Below are 19,938 nucleotides of genomic sequence, written 5' to 3'. Positions count from 1 at the left end.
CTCATTGGGATATAAATGCAATCAATCAATCAATCAATCAATCAATCAATTAATCAATGCTAAAAATCCACATCATGGTTGAAAGCTTGTCCACACTTAGGGGGTTAGCTTTGGATATAGATGAGCCACAGTTTCATCTGTGAGATAAATGCATCTTTTCTGGTGCCAATTGAAAGTGGAATTCTAGTCGCTTAGGCAAATTTCCATTAGACTGCTTGCTAAAGTTCAGAACAGCCTAGATCCTTTATTTTCCATCTCTGTGATCTTGGTGGACTTTGAAGAGCCACCACTATTGCACAGGGAGGAATGCCTATACAGTATTTCTTGCAGCTGCTCCAACCTGTACTTGACCAAGTTTCCCACTCACTTCAGTGGAGCTGGCTCCTTGGTTGAAGTGAACAGGAAAACTCAGCTACACTGGTGTTCTATCACATATTTATGAAGATGTGCACAGGGAAAACACCTCCAGCAATGTGTCTGGTGCTAAAGCACAAGTGCATCTCGAGCTGCTTTGTAGTAAGCAAAATCAAGTGGGCTGCAATGGACCATTCTGTTCTTATTGGGGCAAGGACAGTATGAACAAGCTCTTGGGAACACAATTATCACATTGGAGAGGATTGTACTCCATCAGGTTCTGAACAAACACTGCATATAGGAGTGGGAGTAGAATGTTGTTAAAACTGAAGATATTGGCATGAAGATTTGGACTCAATGTAAGCAATTTTTTCATGTGCTAACCCCTTTCCAGATCAGATACAAACAGATTAATTACTGAATGTAGCTAATAAATGGACTGGGATTCAGAGGCGTCATCTTCTGAAGCACACTGAGGGCGCCCAATGCAACGTCCTGACATCACATGTATAACATCCTGACGTTACGTGTGCAATGTCACACATTGTCTTGACATCGCTCTGTGCCTGGCTCCAAAAATGGGGGGCCCTCCCCCCAAACCCCCATTGAGGAGGCCCACAGTTCCTTGGCCCCTTGAATTGAGTGCCTATGCTGGGATATATGTTGCCCTAAAGAACAATGTGACAAAAGGTATGTTAGTACCATCAGCAGTATAAAAACACAACACATGCTTACACTTTCCTAAATTTATGAAGATCCATAAGCCATTTTAACATTTTCTCTACCTTGATAAAAAAACAAAATAAAAACCATTAGTAATTTGCTGCTGCGAGATGTGGAGATGGTCACTTGTCCAGAAGGCTCAAAAAATTAAATGGTGAACAACCACCATGCCTCTTGCCTCATAGAGTTTTCTTTCCAGTGCATGTCTTCCAAAATGGTTATGTATGATCATGTAATTATAAGCCATGACAGTTAAATAGAACCTCCATATTCAGAAATGGGATACCTCTGAATACCAGGTGCTGGGGATAAACAAAATGGAAAGGCTATTCCTCGCCATGGCATAAAATTTATGGCAGTTCTCAGGAAGTTTTGCCATTCCAGAAGTTGCTGGGCTACAACTCCCACCATAACTGGTCATTGGTCATGCTTACTGGGACTCATGGGAGTTGGAATACAACAAGATCTGGAGGACCACCAGTTCATTATCTGTGCTATTAAAAAGATGCAAGAATACTTTATACTGAAGAGGGTAGCCTATAAACATACCAAATAAAATAAAATAAATAAAACAAAATAAGACCGACTTTGACCCTTAAGTGAAATTATGACCAATTATTTGACAGCACTGAGATTCATTTTTGGTAGGGATCAGGAGCAGCCCTGAGCCCTGGCACCTGAGCCAGAATGAACTGTGCGGCTCAGGTGGCAGATCAAGAGGGTGTGTGGATAGCATCTCCCCAACCCAACTTCCCACCTGCAAAGCTGCCTTTTCTCATCACCACCACATCTGCTGGTTGCTGTTCCTGAGGACAGCTGTGGCACAGGAGCTGCCTGAGGCCACCTGACTTCCTCAGAGTGCAGCCCTGATAGGAAAGTGTGATCCTGGGGGTCCTGGGAGGTGGCAATTGGTGGGTGAGTGGCAGCTGGCTGGTGGTGGGGAAGCAGTGACAGAAGATGGTGGCAGCAGGTGGAGAGAGAGAACTGGGGTTAAGAGGACCTGGGAGACAGGGGTTCAGATCCCTACTCAACCATGAGGCTCAGCCTAACCTACCTCACAGGGTTGTTGTGAGGATAGAATGGGGAAGATAGACACATGCACCCCACCCACTAAGAGCTTCTTAGAGGAAAAGGCAGAACAAAAATGCAATATAAATAAGAGGGCAGCAGTGAAGCACCTCAGGTGGCACAGTGTCCCGTGCAAGCCCTGAAGGTGTAGATTCACCACCAGCACATTCTGCAGCTCAAGATTTTGTGCTGTGGTGGCTACAGCCATGCAGTCTGCTTCCACTGTGTACACATCTATGCAAACAAGAAAAATGTTACTGGACACTGAGACAACCAAGGCATTAAAGGCTTAGGCTCAGCATGCCTTTCCCCCAGGGCTGGCACTGCAGTCAGAACTGATAGCTTACTTTCACTGCTCTTCCCCTTCTTGCTGAGCATCTTTCCAGCAGGTGGAACCCAATGCCCTGTCTTTTGTCACCCTGGCCAAATCCACAGGCTTGCAAAGAGCAACAGGAGGAAGCTCTGGCTGGCTTGTGAGGCCAGACCTAAAGGCACAATCCGACAAGCTTAACCTTTCCTTTGTGAGAAAGAATTAAGTCATTGGTGTGAGCAAGATGGCAATGCCTCTTTTTACAGATCACGGCAGCTTTAGAAAAGGACCAGTGAACCAGCCTTTTCCTGTCTTTCATCTTAGTGGGCAAGTCTTTTTTCTTTTCTTTTTTAATAGAGTTTGGAGTAGCATTGTTTACCCTCAGCATCAGGTATCAGAAGGTATACTGCTCTGAATGTGGAGGTTCTACTTACCTAATCATTGGCCTGTCCTCCATGAATAACTGTGTAGGCACCTCAGGTATTGACTTAGAAAGGAAGTTTTATTTCCCCACTAGAAATAAGGGGTCTATTTACTGCAAACTCAGGGTTTTTCTTTTAATTTTTTTTAAAAAAGAAACCCAAATCAGCCTGCTTTCAAATTCATATTCTGCATTGTCATCATTTGGTGGAGATTAAGCATTCCTTCCGTTCTGCGTGAAAGAATCAAAATCCTTTCAGAAACCATGAATCGTCCCACTTGCAAGGGAGGGAAGTGACAGGATATATCACTCAATGCTTAGCAATGAGCGCTGACGTCCTCAGGTAGTGTATATTTCTGATGATGGTTAATGACTCTCTGAAATTATGCTGATGAGTCTTTGCTGCAGTGCCTGAATGACAGGTGGACACAAAGGAAAATGCCATCCCGTCTAGAGAGAGGCACCTGCAAGGATGCCGATTCATTTGAAGCATTTGTTCTCTTCATAGAAAATAATAATAATTGTGACTTAAAATACTTTGATTCTGCTCACTCCTTAAAAAAACAAAAACAAATTACGCCTGGGAAAAACAGCAGCTGTACATGAAACAAAAAATAATTGTTCCCATAATTGGCTTCATGGAGTGTATAGTCATACCTCACGTGTGTTTTAACTTGTTATGTGTCTGCGTGTAGATAAGCAGTTGTGATGAACCAAAGGTGAACTGTTCTGGAGGCTCTGCAACCACCATTGTGCTACTCTAAATAACCCCACAATTAATTGTAGTTGCTGTAACAATGAGCTCAGGTATGTTTATATTCACTTGCTTTGATATAGGCTAATTGGTTTGCTTTGATGTTAATCTTATCTGTGGGCTTGAGGTGCTGGGCTCTGAACCCAAAAAGGGGAAACTATCTGTAAGATTTGGGTGTTTTCCACCTATGCCCTCATCTGGTCAGGTGAAGTGATGGGAAGTCTAAGCCAAAGTGGCGTATGTTGCTTTGTTCATAAAGGATGTGTACATGTTTGCTTCAATGAGAACAAGCCATCTCCTTGCTGTAGTGTCTGTCCTGTGTCTGTAAAGGCTGGGAGACCTGGCAAGCTGATCTGCTGTAAGTCTACACCTTCTTTTAATAAAGCACTAGAACTGATCAATCTGGAGTTTTCGACATCCTTCTTTGGTATCCCTGCACCCAAGGTTTATGACAAGTCCTCCTTTGGTCCTGTGGTTCAGAACAGCAGTACACCAATAATGAGGAACAAGTGCCTCTCTGGATGTTGCTAGACTGCAGTTTTTCCCATCCTTGATCATTGGCCACGCAGGATAGGACTGTTGGGCTACATCAGGAACAGGTACTTCTGGCTCTCCAGATGCTATTGCACTACATCTCCCATTATCCTGGACTATCCTGGATGCTGGCAAGTGAAGATGGGGGGTGAAGTTCAGGAACATCTGAAGGACACATGGTAGATTTGGGGAAGAAATTTGATTCAGTTTGTATTTAAAGGTGGACCTACTAATCCACCTTTTCAAACACGATTTGAAAACTGAACCTTGGGCATCCTCTGAAGTCGCATGCCTCTAAATTTTGTGATGCACTTCTTAGGGGGCAGTGTGTACATTAGTCTAAGTGCATGTGCAAATGTGTATATTAGGAGACAATTCACTAAAATGCTGATTAATTTGCACGAGGAGTTTTTTCCCCTAAGAAAAACTGCAAATTGCAGTAGAAATGTGGAGAATTGAATTTACAATTGGAAAAATGAGAAACTGAGGGAACCAAAAGAGATCTGTCCAACTCTCTTCTGGATCACATCATTGCTTGACCACAGTTCCTACCACCTTTTGCTATTGGGCCATGCTGACTGGGGCTGATGGGAATTGGAGTCCGACCACCCTGGGAAGCACCAGATTTCTCACCCCTATCATAGTATGTGACAGGGACTGAGGATGAGTTTGAAAGACCTGCTACATAGGCACAGGGGCAATGGCCTTTCACCATTCCAAAATATGAATGGGATACCAATACCATAAAAATGTACATACATACAATCTACTTCCCTCCATTAAATGTTTCTGCAGCAAGGTGGGGGGACGACGACAAGGTGCTTCACACAGTGGTTTAGCAAGCTGCTGTGTGAAGCACCACTCTGCTCCTTTAAATGGGTGTGGTGCCTGGGGCAGGAGGAGCTTGGGACAAGCTGTTGGGGATATTTGAGGAGTAGGTGAAGTGTAAAGGGAGGAGGTTTTGATCAGGTGTGTGGGAAGCGCAAAGGGGTAGGCAGAGTTGGCTAATGGAGTGAGCAGGGGTGGCAGCCCCTGGTATGCAATACATATGGTGCCTGGTTTCCCCCCTTACAAGAAAACATGTCTGCAAAACTCTTTTTTTTTAAATGCAACCTGATTTGGCAGAGCCACCAAGAGCCTAATGAAATTACTCTGGAGGCCTGAATGTGGTCCATAGGCCATGAGAACTCTAGTCCTGAATGAATTCAGTAGCATTTCCCAAGCAGGTAATGTGCTAGTCTTGCACAATGGCATGCACATCAGTGTTCACTTGAACAATGGCAGAACAGGCTGTAACACTTCTCTTCCCTTGGCTCCCCAAATCATGTTGTTAACTTAATTTGAATGCTATAGAAAAGGCAGAAAGACAACCTGTTTTCTGCATGCTATTTGTGCCAAAATCCATTGGTTGCTAAGTTCCAGGGACAAACAGCTCAACTTCCTATTCATCTGGGGTTAATTAGGATCAGTGCTACTACTACCTTCATCAAATTAATCTACCCAATGAAATTTAGAGAAAGGGTATTCGCAAATAATAAAGTAATAAAATCTTTGGCTAAGCTGTTAAAACATACCCTTTAATACTAACTAATGTTTGGGGGCAATTTCTCCTGTTGTTAATTCTTTTTAATGTCTGTTTGCATTTTATAATTGTTATCACAGGCAGAGTGCAGATAGAATATTCTCAATTGCCTAACTATGGTTAGGAAGTTTGCTATGTTGTTATAAGCCCCACACATATTTTCCCTCATGCAAATCCTCCACAGTTTCCAGTATTAAAACGAACAATGGTGCATATTACTTCTGCAACAGCACTAACCAGATTCCCTTGAAAACACACTTTAAAACTTTCATCCTGAGGAGAAAACCTGATCACTATGTCTTAGTGTCAGTGGAAATTAAATGCAAAAGATGTAAAGGAAAGGGACATTTATTTGCACAGTAGAAGGGTTAGTGGATGGAAGCCATTCTGATACCACAGAAATTCACAGGGTCTAATTGCCTGCTTTTTCTGTCTGGTGTAATATGATTGTAGAAAATATAATAGCCTGGCACCTGCTCTGTGTTATCAGGACTGGAACTCTTAAGAACTTATGTCTGAGCTTCTCCCTCCCTCTCATTCCTCCTTTCCTGTGTGCCATGGCTTTTTTAGATTGTGAGCCAGAGGCAGGGACCATCTTACTATTGATATTTAGAAGGTGCTTCCTCAGCTAAAGGACAGGGTATAAATGCCACAAACAAACAAAAAAGTGAATGTGACAAATGTAAAAGCAAAAGCAAATAAGAGCTGCATTTTTGCTAGACCTTGGCACTGTAATTCTAGTTGACAGAACTGATTTCAGAGGTTGACATCATTGGGCACCTTCCAAGATCCACACCTCTGCAAAGGGCCCACTGTCAACTCCCAGAGTCTCCAGGCTCTGCTTCTTCTCTTTGCTGTGCTGGTCACCAACCAAGCTTGCATGCAGAGAGAGGGGCAGGCGAAGAGGCAGGGACAGCAATGAGTGGCAGACTTTACACTTTCTCACTGGGCAGGTGTGCAGCTTGGGCCCAAAGGCAGCGAGGACACCAGTGAAGAGGAGATAAGCTCATGGGTTACCTCGTTCCACAGGGCCCTCCAAAACCTAGAGCTGGCATGGCCAGTCACCAGGAGGTTGTCTTCTCCAGAATTTCCTTCCTTACCAAGTAACCTTTTTCTGACCCAGAGTCTCTACATTTTAGCTTTGACAGCAGGTTGTGTAGAACCTGTGCCTTTCCAAGTGTTGTTGGAGTCCAGCTCCCACATCAACCCTAGCTAGCATGGCCAATGAATGAGCAGGGGTGATGGGAGTTGCAGTCCAGCAACTTCTGAGAGCCACAGATTCCCTGGCCTTGGGTTAAAGCTGAGTCCAGCAGCTACCCCTTTTGCAAAGCTCACCAGTCATGCCTCATTGTTGTTGAGACTTTGTATTTCGTTTTGGAGAGGGCCATACAAAAAGGAAGCAGAAGCTTATGAATCAGCATGCACTTTTTTTTTTGTAGCATGGCTGGCCTATACCCGAGGTGAGCAGTTGCCCCAGGGTGGCAGACTCCAGACAGCTGGGAGCAGCTGTAGATCTGACCTCCCTTGAGCATGCCCTGCGCTTGTTGGCCTCCTCCTTCTGCCACTGGTGGGGGGCACACAAGGGCAGGCACACAGTGGAACTGGCAGTGCTGGGGAGCCAGTAGTTTTGTCCTCAGCAGTAAAATGTCTTGGGCCAGCCCTGCTTAGCAGAATTGCACAGGTAGTCTCATACCCCAAGGTGACAGGTACTTACTCCCAGTAGGGATCAGGTCCCTATCCGGAATGAAGAGTTTGTAACCGTAATGCTTCTCCAGAACATCTGGCAAGATTTCAAGGGCAAACTGTTCCTCTTCACTGTTGTCGCAGTCCAGTGTGTCTGGATCCACTTTTGTGTAAGAGAGATAGGCATCGTATTCCTTGTTGTCTGTAAATAAAACCACAAATCACTTTTAAGAAAGAAAAAGAAAGGAAAAATACCCTTGTACTGATGAGTTATGTCCTTGTACCGGAGAGATAATGAAGAATGCCTGGGTCTGGTGCTAGCTAGCAATATAGGCAGCTGGCTTGTGCCAAGTCAGATCACTGGCCCAACTAGCTCAGCATTCTCCACACTGACTGCCAGCAGCTCTTCCGGGTTTCAGACAGGGGTCTCTCCCAGCCCTCCCTGGAGATGCTGCTGGAGAATGAACCTGGAACTGTTCACATATTATGTACTGTCAGTTTGTATGAAATATATTAAATATTGATAAGTTGTCAATGAATGTCAAGCATCAACCTGTATTTCTTCTCCACTCCTGTACTTCTACATCCAACATTCGCAGCAAGTTTCAAAGGACTGGGAACTTTGTAAATGAAACCAGCAGACCTAAGCAATTTCATTGCCTGTATTAACGCACAATTACATTGTATATGCAACTGGCTTAATGTATATATTGAATGGATTTATTTACGGGAGCTTCTAATGCAGAGGCACAAAGCTTTATATCACTTTTCAGGTCTGCTGGGGGCAAAGACATGGCTGAGACAGGAAGTTCTGATAAGTGTTTGTGAGAAGCTACCATTATTAACAGAAAATGAAAAATCGAACAGTTAATGCAGTGAAGATAAAAGTACAGAATGCCCAGAATGCTGCCTAGGACCCACGTACCTAGGGGACCGCCTCTCCTGGTATGCCCTGCGGAGGACCTTAAGGTCCACATATGACAATATTTTGGAGGTCCCAGGTCGTAAAGTGGTTAGATTGGTCTCAACTAGGGCCAGGGTCTTTTCAGTACTGACTCCGACTTGGTGGAATGCTCTGTCACAAGAGACTAGGGCCCTGCGGGACTTGACATCTTTCCGCAGGGCCTGCAAGACAGAGTTCTTCCGCCTGACCTTTGGTTTGGACTCAGTCTGACCCTTATGTTTCCTCCCCTTATGGTTTTGATCCATGGGCTACTTTTAAAATGAGGCTGCATTTTTAATTGCATTTTAACCTGTATTTTAAGTTGGGGTTTCCCCCCTATTATGATTTTACTGTACTTTTACTGTTGTTAGCCGCCCTGAGCCCGGTTCTGGCCGGGGAGCATGAGGTATATAAAAAAATTATTATTATTATTATTATTATTATTATTATTATTATTATTATTAACAATCATCAACAACAGCAACAGCATTAGCAGCAAATCTAAAAGAATACTTTGTGTTAAAAAAGGGAGGCTAAATAGCCACTCATATGTGTCTCCCAAAGTATGGTAATTACCCAGATTTTCATCAGGTGTATCTGGCTGAGACTTGTGAGGAGAATCAGGGAAAGTGCAGGCATTTCTTTTCTCAGCTAGAGAATTGATTCCCCTGCTCTTCCTATTGAAGAAAACAAGGTGTTCCAGTGAGCTGTTACCGGTTCTAGCAGGGTTGGCATATTTCAATATGAGAGCAAGGCTAGATGATGGATGGGCTTAGGTTGGATCCTGGCATGGCTCGCTTAGCAAAAGGAAATCAGCTTTTAAACCCCCAAGGAGCGTGAAAGTCTTTCTCTTTCCTGGTAAACAATGGAGTGTGACGCAGCAACTGGATGATGGAAACTCTGGTTTATAGGAAGAATATCCCACCCTGTCGTGCAATTAGATGCATGGTGCCAGTAGTGGGTGGTGCTGTAGTGTAAACCACAGAGCCCAGGGCTTGCCGATCAAAAGGTTGGTGGTTCAAATCTAGCAGTTCAAAAGCACATCAAAGTGCAAGTAGATAAATAGGTACCGCTCCGGTGGGAAGGTAAATGGCGTTTCCCTGCACTGCTCTGGTTTGCTAGAAGCGGCTTAGTCATGCTGGCCACATGACCTGGAAGCTGTACGCCGGCTCCCTCAGCCAGTAAAGCGAGATGAGTGCTGCAACCCCAGAGTCGTCTGCGACTGGACCTAATGGTCAGGAGTCCTTTACCTTTTTAGCAGTAGTGGCTTGTGCCCCTTGGGACTAGTAGAGCAGAAGGAAGGGAGCCAAAGTCAAGGGTACACAGTGCCAACTAATTCTAGCTTTGTCATAGAGTTGTAAGGGGGCCTCTAGTCCAACCACCTGCAATGCAGGAATATGCAGCTGTCCCTTATGGGGATAAAACCCATGACCTTGGTGTTATCAGCACTGCACTCTAACCAACTGAGTTATCCCTTGCCCTCATCCTCCTCCCTGCTGAGTTCTACAAGGGCAACACAGAGACTAAGGAAGAGGCAGATGACAGGCTGGGCCACTCAGTTTCCAATCCTCTTCCCTTTCGCCTGTCCAGCCAACCTCAAACCAACAGAATCCATCACCTTTCCCCTCCCATCCACTTACTTAGTTGCTGCTGCTGCTCCTGCTTAGTGTGTGGCTGCTGCTATGCAGCATGTCAGACACCAAATTTCCCCAAGGAGTTTGAGACAATGGAGTTTTCCCCAAGGATTACTGGCCGCATCCGAAGAAACACCTGTTTCCACTGATTTCCTGACCTGAACCTCCTGTTTCAATTGCTGTGTGCTGTTTTAATGAGCTTGTTTCACTGCACATCTTAATTGCAGAATATTTTGATGGAACTATTCTGTTGTGCATTTAAATTATTCTTGTTTATATTCTATCTAAGTGTTATACCTAAGGGACCTATCTAAGCAATATACCTTGAGGGACATCTTTCATCCCAACCCTATCACTGGGGTATTCAGGGAAGTTACTGTTAGTGCCCCCCAATGGCTCAGATGCACACCTCATATCTACTGAGAGCTGTGTGCTCAGTATTGTGGGTCCAGTCTTGTGGAACTCCCTGCCAGTTGATGTCAGTCAGTCCCCTCCCCCTGCTCAAGTTCCAACACCTATTGAATGCATTTTTTAAAAAAATATTCCAGCAGGCATTTTAATTGAAGTTTGATGCCATAGTTTTAACTGATTTTCATTTTTTGTATTGTACCTTTGCAATACAGACTACTGCAGTTAAGTGGTACATAAGGAGTTTAACTAAATATATTGTGATTATTATTTGATTGCTAATACCATGCTTTTCACAACTCCTGTTAATGTCAACGGTGTGTCTGCAGACAAACTTCCCAGCGGATTGTGCCTGCCTGTTGTTGTTGTTGTTGTTGTTGTTAATCAATCGCCCCCAAAGCCCTTAGTACATTTCACATCTATTCTCCATTTCAAAGGAGACAGTAGCTATTCAGCATTCTGGATGCTCAACAGAAAACAACAACATTTGTCATAGTGCACTTACCATCCATTGCTTCGTCACCTCCAAACATCTGTCTGTAACATAGCATCAGTTCTATGTTGTAGCATTTGTAGATCGTTATAAGTAAAACCAGCACGAGAAGGATGGCCCCCAAACCTCCGGCAAGTTCGATTTTTGATATCAGATCTAGAATAAAGCAGGGAAAAGATGGATGGGCTAGAAAATGGAAGGTTGTTTCTGCTGCTGTTGTTTGCCTTTCTATCATGCCCTTCCTCCAAGCAGCCTAGGGCAGCATTCATGGTCTTTGTTTATTTCATTTATAACCCACCAAATCCCTAAAGCAGGGGTCAGCAACCTTTTTCAGCCGTGGGCTCCCTCAGACCATGTGGTGGGCTGGACTATATATATATATATTTGGAAATGAACAAATTCCTGTGCCCCACAAATAACCCAAAGATGCATTTTAAATAAAAGCACACATTCTACTCATGTAGAAACATGCTGATTCCTGGACTTTCCATGGGCTGGATTGAGAAGGCGATTGGGCCACATCCAGCCCTTGGGTCTTAAGTTGCCTACCCCTGCTCTAAAGCTTCTGGGAGGGTGGGGGATCCCTAGCACAATGGAATACAATTCAGCTGAAATCTCCCACTCCTTTCCTGACTTAACCATAGTCTCCAAAGGTCAGTCCAGACAAGGAAGTGTTGCAATGCTTATGAAAGGTGCTCAGGCTTAGACATGAGTGAGTCTACAGGAGAAAGGAGTTCCATAACTGAGGGAAGCCACCAAGAATACCTGTCTTTGTGCCTTTACGGTCTGCATCTGACACAAGGATTATACCATGAAGTGGGGGCTCCTGGTGGATCTTAGAAATCACAACTGGACTCATCAGAAGAGGTGGTCTTTAAGCTAAGTCAAGTTTAGGCTATTAAGCTTTAAATAAATTTAAGCTATTGCAAGTACACATTTCTTGGGTAATCTGAGGTCAGTTCTTCACATCATAGCACATGTACATCGTGACCCCAGGAAAATGCAAGTTTTAAGTAGAGCTGTATCTATTTTTCACCCATGCATATTTCTGAGGCAAAAGGGGTGCTCTTGTTGGACCCCCAAACCCCACCAATCTCTACCTTCTGCTTTTTGAGCTGCTGTTTTTTCTCACACCCATTTGCAGTGATAGTTCTCCTCAATGGCTGCCGCCTCAGCACCATTCTTTGTAACTTCAACCTTAGTCAATCAGGGATCAACTGGTGAATGTGACGACATCATGGAACCAATGATGATTTGGACATGTGGTGACAACAGTGAGGGCAAATGAAGCTGCATTGCCCTTGCCTCTCTAGGATCAGCCTTGTTGCATCAGAATGTGATTTTCAAGCATAAATCCCATTGAGAGCAATAGGATGCATTCTGAATGTACATTCCTTAGTATATATACAGATGGCCACAACAACAACAACAACCCCATTTCCACTTTTGGTTACACATTCCTGTGCATATCCTGGTTGACAGCCTCTACTTTTGCGGCGGTTTCATTGCTGCACAGTGTCAGCTCATTATGCTGAGTCAATAGGGATGTGTGGATAAGTATACAGTCATACCTCGGGTTACAGATGCTTCAGGTTGCATTTTTTCGGGTTACGGACTCACCATAACCTGGAAGTACCAAAACGGGTTACTTTGCTGGTCACGCATGCGCAGAAGCACTGAATTGCAACCCACACGTGCGCAGACGCGGCGCTGCGGTTTGCGAACGCTGCGGTTTGCGAACGCTGCGGGTTGCAAATGTGCCTCCTGCACGGATCACGTTTGAAACCTGAGCGTCCACTGTATTCTCATTCCATTTTGTTTCACACATGTCCAGGTCACTGATCCATTCCACCCCTATTTCAACATTCTACAGCTGTTTAACACCCCACCCCACCCAGACCCATCATCATCTTGGTTACCCTCAGGGGTGGACCTTGGTAATATGCTGTCCTGTGCAAGTCCATTTGATGTCTTCCCATACGCTCTTGCAGGGCTGGCCTTATTCCAGGATTTGAGAAGGAAGTGCAAGGCTCTGGCGGGGTCCTAGAGCCCTCCTATCTCCTTCCCAAAGCTGGGAAATCACTTTCCTGGTCTTGGGAAATGGGCAGGAGGACTCTGTCAGAGCCCTCACACCTCCTCCCCAAAACTGGACACAGTAATCCAGGTCTGGTCTACCAAGGCAAAATAAAGTGGTACTGTTACTCCCTTGATCTGGTCACTATGCTTCTGTTGATGCAGCTTAGAATAGCATTAGGATTTTTTGCTGCTGCATCACACTGTTGACTCATGTTCAGCTTGTGGTCTGCTAAGACATCCTATTTTCACATGTACTGCTGGCAAGCCAGGTGTTGTATATTTGGGCACCCGGCTATTTGTGCATCTGGTTATTCATGAAAATGTCCACGACACTGCCCTCCAGAGGAATGAAGCACAAACATTATGCTGGTGGAAATTTGTTGTGCAACAGATGGCACGATTTACTTTGCTACAAAGTTACCAGCAACCTGCTTATTATGCATTCTCTTGTGCAACAACATCCTGCTGGGTCAAAACATTTTGCCAGTGGAGAAAGTATCCCACCCATTGACTTTAAATTAGCACTACAAACCAGATGCACCCCAATGCACACCAAAAAGTAACAATAATGCAAAAGCAGATGAGACATTTCATTATAGCACACAATGCTACTAAAACCAGTGTCTAAAGACAGTGCCCAGCGTGGGATGATTATTCCAAAAGGCAGATGACATCTTCAAACTAGCCCCTAAAAGAAACCATAAAAAGTAGATTTTTAAGGCCAGTCCACCTCTAGTTTCCAACACCAATTGTCAAACATCAACATGATTCAGTATGACCATATCTGAATGGCACTGAGAAGCACTTCTTAACGGACTGAGATGCCGTTTCAAATATAGCACAGGCACCCGATGCTCTTAACCTTGCTTTTCAGTTCACCCAGCCATTAAAAATCACGAGGAGCCTGTCTAATACTATGAGAGATACTTCCAAGAAGATGTATTAATTTACACCCTCTGTCAGTGCAGATATTTATTGCTATGATAAATAAGCATTGGAAAAGGCATAAAACTCTGGCGATGTAACGAATGAAAAGAGGCAACGTGAAGCTTTCCAAAAGCACAGGCGATGCAATCGGTTTATACACCATCAACGTCGCCTTAAAGTTTACCCAGAAAGTTCAGGAGTCAACTTTTCCCCTTGCAACTTATCCTGCTTCTGTAATTTACGTCTGAAAGTATTTGTTTATATCATGGTATCAGAGAACAACAGAACAAAGAGATAGAAAGGCTTCCTCATGGTAATTGTTTCTGGAGCCCAGCCATGGATCTAGCCCACTGGCTATATTTCCCCCCTAAAGCTTTCTGATGTGACTGGGCAATTTCAAATTAAAGAAAGGACAACATGCAATGTGTTACTAATCCATGGAACCTGCTGCCACAAGATGCAGTGTTGGACATTAGCTTAAATGGCATTAAAAGGGAATTAGAACTTGGCAGGTAGGTTTATCAGAAAGGCTATAAGGAACCTGGCAGCTTCGCATATATTAAGGGCAGCCAACATGGTGTTCTCCAAATGACATTGAATTAAAGCTTGAAGCATTTCTGACTATTGGTATGATATCAGAGTTAAAGTCCAACAACATCTGTATGTTGGCCAGCCCAATATGTTTAATTAGTGTATTTTTCATCTTTGTTGGAAGCCGCCCAGAGTGGCTGGGGAAGCCCAGCCAGATGGGCGGGGTACAAATAATAAATTATTATTATTATTATTATTATTATTATTATTAATTAATTAATTCATTCATTCATTTAAAGTTTCTACAGCTTGCTCTTCAGCCAAAGAGATCCCAGAGCAGCTCATTTGCCAATAAAAGCAACACAAACAGGCTTATAAAGCATGATTTAAAGGAAAAAGGGAATGGAGAAGGAAGAGGAAAGCGAGCAAACAAATAGTGGACTCATTCTCTTGTCAAAATGGCAATATCAAGCAGACTTGAGGGATTCCTCAGGGGAGAAAGGGAATGGAATATTCTGAAACAGGGCAATTTCTAGAGTTCCTTGGGGAGAGGGATAGACTATTAAACCACTCTGGAAATCATAGGGGGTGGGGTGGGTACTAGGGGTCTCCGAACTCTCAGTACTCTTGACAAACGATTCCCAGGATTCCTTGAGGGAAGCCATAGCTGTTTAAAGTGGTATGATACTGCTTGAAATGTACAGTTAATATGGGCCCTGTGACAGTGGTAGATGCCATTCACATTTAAAATGGAGCTGAGCTTATAGTTTAAAGGCCACAGGGACACATGGGTGAATTGTGTGTGCTGAGCCTCCATTTAGCCATCTCTAGACACCAGACAGCTTTCCTGCCAGCCGGGATCACGTCTGGTATTGAAACTGGGATAAGAGAAATAGTGCAGACCCTCTAAGTATCCCTATTTTCCTGGGATGTCCCTGATTTAGGGAAGCTGTCCCGGTTTCTGATTTGATCCCAGAATGTCCCACTTTTCCTTAGGATGTCCCTATTTTCACTGGAGAAAGGCTGGAGGGTATGGAGTTATCTGACCTCCAAGCCATCTGAAGGCAATCCTATATAGGGAAGTTTTTTTATGTTTAATGTTTAATTATGTTTTTATAGATGTTGCAAGTTGCCCAGAGTGGCAGGGGCAACCTAGCAAGATGTGTGGGGTATAAACAGTAAAATTACTATTATAGAATAGGATGTCCCTATTTTCATTGGAGAAATGTTGAAGGGTATGAAAGTGCAGGCAGTGGGAAAGTCCAGCAGTTCCAGCCCATGACCTGCTTTGATCCTTGTGATGAACCACAGGTGAACTGTTCTGGAAGCTCTGCAGCCACCATCTTGGTAGTCCAGATAACCCCACAATTAATTAGCAGTTGTTGTAACAATGAGCTCATATATGTTCACTTGCTTTGATATAGGCTAATTGGCTTGCTTTGATGTTACCCTTATCTGTGGGGTGCTGGGCTCTGAGCAAAGAAAGCGGGAACTATCTGTAAGATTTGGCCATTTGCCACCTATGCCCTCATCTGGTCAGGTGAAGGGATGGGGAGTCCAGGTCAAAGTGACATATGCTGCTTTGTGTGTAAAGAATGTTTGGGCATGGATAAGCCATCTCTGTGATGTCCATCCCATAAAGGCTGGGATACCTGGCAGGCTGATATGCTGCAAATCTACACCTTTCTTTAATTAAGCACTAGAACTGATCTCTCTGGTGTTTCTCACACCTTTCTTTGGCATCCCTGCACCCAACCACCCCCACAAGCCCTCCTTTGAACCCTGCGGTTCAGAACTACTCTTCAAATTGTACTCCCATCCCCTGCTCTCTAAATACCAGTTGCTGGGATTTGCATGCTGGGAGAGCACTACTGTGCTCACGTCCTGCTTTTGAACTTCCCATACGGTTGGCCACTGTGAGAACAGGGGACTGGATTAGATGGGACCTTGCCCTGATCCACCAGGGCTCTTCCTACATTCTTAATGTCTGATGGTCAACGAGAAGCTAATGGTGTACAAGCATCCCTAAAACAAGCTAGGAGCTTTGTATAAACCTTTCTGGAGCAGTTGAGTCAGACACTCTTCCAGCATGTAAAAGATGCTATGCTGCTTTCAGCAACTTGAGCAAAACATTGAAAAGATACGCCTGTTATAAAAGACTGCTTTGTGGTCATGGGGAAGTGAGGAAAGCGGATTTTTTTGTGGGGAGGGGTTGTTGTATCTGCTCAAGTTGTTACAAAAACAAAACAAAACACTGATAAATTGTTTTGATTTGTTTTTAATCAGAAAAAGAAGAAAAGAAAATATGTCTCTAAGATAAAAATCCTGGAGTAATCCCATATTCTCTCATCTTATTTCTAAGTAGTAAAAAGTAACACAAAAAGTTTCCTTATACTGGGTCAAATCATTGGTCCCTCTAGCTCAGTACTGTATACACTGACTGGCAGTAGGTATCCAAGCTTTCAGAACAGGAAAGCCTACCTGGAGATGCTGGGGATTAAACCAGGGATATTCTGCATGCAGGCCAGATGTTCTACCATGGAGCCATGGCACTTCTGACACTGTATTTCCAGTTCTTTGGGATATGGGCGAACAATGCAATACTTATTGACTGGACAGTAACACATTGACTCTCACCCAAGGGAGCTTTGGCCTTATACTTTAGGCCAGAGGTTACTAACCTAGAACCCTCTAGATCAGCCTTTCTCAACCTTGGGTCCTTAGATCTTGTTGGACTACTACTCCCATCATTCCTAGCCATCATGGCCAGTGGTCAGGAATGACAGGAGTTGTAGTTCAATAACATCGGTGGATCCCAAGTTTGAGAAAGTCTGCTCCAGATGGAATACAACTCCCATCATCCCCACCCAACACAGCTAATGGTCAAGGATGATGGTCCGACACATCTGGAAGACACTGCAGACAGAGCAACTGCTTCCTTTAGCCACCTTGTGGGGAGCAACTACATGTTCAAAAGCTGAGAGGTTCACAATGAATTCTAAACACTGATTTGAATTACCAACAGTTCTTTTGCCAGCAGACTTCTAGAAGTAATATATTATTTGGAACACTAAGGTGGTTTCAATATTTTAGTGTACAGGATAAGCACTGAGCCGAACACCAGATGATTAAAATGCAAAAGGTAGATTCCTGCTTAGAATATGAAGTCCCCCAAAAAACACTTCACTCTTGTCTTGCATGAAGCAGACATTCTCAAGCGCAAGTGCTAAACTGACACTGATATCTTACTTCCTTTTAATCTGCAATGTGTAACTTGTCAGGAACTGGCGGAGCAAATCAGCCTGTACTCTTGAACTGAAAGACAAGTTGTTCCTCTTGTAAGATGTTTATAGAGTAGTTAGAGTTATTTTTTTTTCTGCATTAGGGAGAAAATGTTCATAAGAGGCTAACTACACCCTGCATATATTTCCTGAAGCAAACATGGTTTTGAAATCTTGTGGCAGTCGTGGTAAGACAATTAGGGGTGGGGGGAAGCAATTGGCAGAATGGGTGGCTTGGCAAAGGGTTAAGCACTCCTCCCCTCCACTATTTCACCACTCTAAATTCTCCCCTGAAACAGCTTTTAATTTTAACAACAACAATAATGTTGGGGCTCAATTACATCTATAGGCATATACCATGCAGCTAGCTCCTAAGATTATTTTCTCCTTCTCCTCATGGAAGTCTTAACCAATTTCCTTGTGCTGTATGGAGTGGAACTGTGACTAGGTAGATGGGCAACAGCAGAAGTGGCTGCTCTGCATGACCCCAGCGAAAAAGTATGTTCAGGCAGCATGGAAGCAGAGACTAGGTAAAAAAATCATTTTTATAAATTGACAAAACCAGTTTTTTAAAAACAACAGCAACCAAGTCCTGTGAAAGATGCTAGAAGGGTTGCTGACTGTGGGGTATAGAATATGAACACCATGATACAATCATTTGGTTTATTATAACTTCAAGTCTTTGGGGAGCAAGTGCTGGATGTGTGCGATCACCCAGCACTGAGTGCAATGAGTCACAAACAGGTGGCTGAATTGCTGGGAGGAACTCTGAAATCCTCAGAGTCCGGGGAAAGTCTGTACCTGGAAAAGAAACATCAGCATCACCTTAGCTGGCCAGCATTTGTGGCCCTCTTTGAGGTACGATCTTAGCTAGAGCTACCAGCAAATTTCAAAGTTCTCATGGCAATTTTAAAATGCATGTATGGTCTAGGTAAAATATTGATTCAGTGGCTCAACAATATAAAAATCACACAAACTACGTTGCATTGTAGCATCAGTCAAATACCTACACACAACCGTAATCTGGTATTTCCATATCCTTAATTTTTGCAAATCCCAGGCTGCATGTAGTGGTTTGGCTTCACCCTCAGAAGCACACTCCATTGTCTCTCAAGACATATGCCAACAACTCACCCATCTATATTCCAAACAGGAATATAACTCCCTTGATGCTGTAGGACTCCAACACTCATCAACCCAACCAGCACGGCCAATAATGAGGGATGATGGGCTCTGTAGTGCAGTAACAGCTGGAGGGCCACAACCTCTTCCCCCCTGCTTTAGAATATGCTTCATTTGATCCATATTTCTGAGGTCTGTTCTCTCCACCCAGCCCTGTGAGATTAGAGTGCCCATATGCTTCACTATTTAGAGGACAGTATTCAGAGTCCTCTATCCAAGTCCAGTTTAACGCTTAAGAAAAAAAGATAAGCGGCTGTGAAGCGGCCCACAAACAGTAAGATTGCAATACAGTTGTTGAGCAGACACAATGGCCAATTTGCATCTCTACATGTAAGTTAGCATATGCACAATTTATGCAAATCTCTGTCCTCTTTAATCCTCTGTTTGGGTGAGGCATTTCCTCTTTATTTGGCAGCCTATAAGCAGCTACCTTAGTAGAGGCAGCCTGTTTACTTAGATGCTTGTGAACATGCCAGTTCCTTTGTAAATCAAAGCTTATCACTCAGAAACAGACACCTTCTGAGCCTCCTCCTTCCACCCCGTTGGATAAATGATATTAACAAGTGTGAGTGACCTGGGAATGGTTAAAGGAAAGTCTGGCATGTTGGGAGGCTGTACTGTGTGTGGAAGTGTAAAGTCCAGGGTACTCAGAGAAGGGCCTCTGAAGATGACCTGATAAGTATGTGAATGATTTTATAAGGGGTTTGATGCACTTTTAACAGTGCTAAATTTTAATGGGTTGACAGCTGGTTAAGCTTCTTGCACATTTTAGAGGTCCCTGTATTCTCATTTGCTATAGTTCTTCAAAATTCTTTGTACAGTGGTACCTCGGGTTACAGACGCTTTGGGTTACAAACTCTGCTAACTAGGAAGTAGTTGCTCCAGGTTAAGCACTTTGCCCCAGGATAAGAACGGAAATTACACGCCATTAGCTAAAGTGGTGCTTCAGGTTAAGAACCATTTCAGGTTAAGAACGGACCTCTGGAATGAATTAAGTTCTTAACTTAATTAATGGGAAATTGCACGCCATTAGC

General features: G+C 43.8%; 1 protein-coding gene across 6 annotated transcripts in view; it reads right to left on the bottom strand.

The window, feature by feature from the left end:
* The window catches only part of IL1RAPL2 (interleukin 1 receptor accessory protein like 2), a 484,356-nt gene that overhangs the window by 8,625 nt on the left and 455,793 nt on the right, over positions 1–19,938 (bottom strand). For all 6 annotated transcript variants that reach the window (XM_083422319.1, XM_083422315.1, XM_083422316.1 and 3 more), the window contains 2 exons: positions 10,920–11,063; positions 7,461–7,631 (listed from right to left, as the gene is read on the bottom strand). In XM_083422319.1, coding sequence (XP_083278445.1) covers positions 7,461–7,631; positions 10,920–11,063 — 315 coding nt within the window. The remainder of the gene's footprint in view (positions 1–7,460; positions 7,632–10,919; positions 11,064–19,938) is intronic.

Source organism: Podarcis tiliguerta (genome assembly GCF_965153285.1).
Source record: "Podarcis tiliguerta genome assembly, chromosome: Z".
In the NCBI taxonomy this organism is placed as follows: Eukaryota; Metazoa; Chordata; class Lepidosauria; order Squamata; family Lacertidae; genus Podarcis; species Podarcis tiliguerta.
Note: the sequence above shows the minus strand (reverse complement) of the source record. Positions and strands in the feature narration are given on the sequence as shown.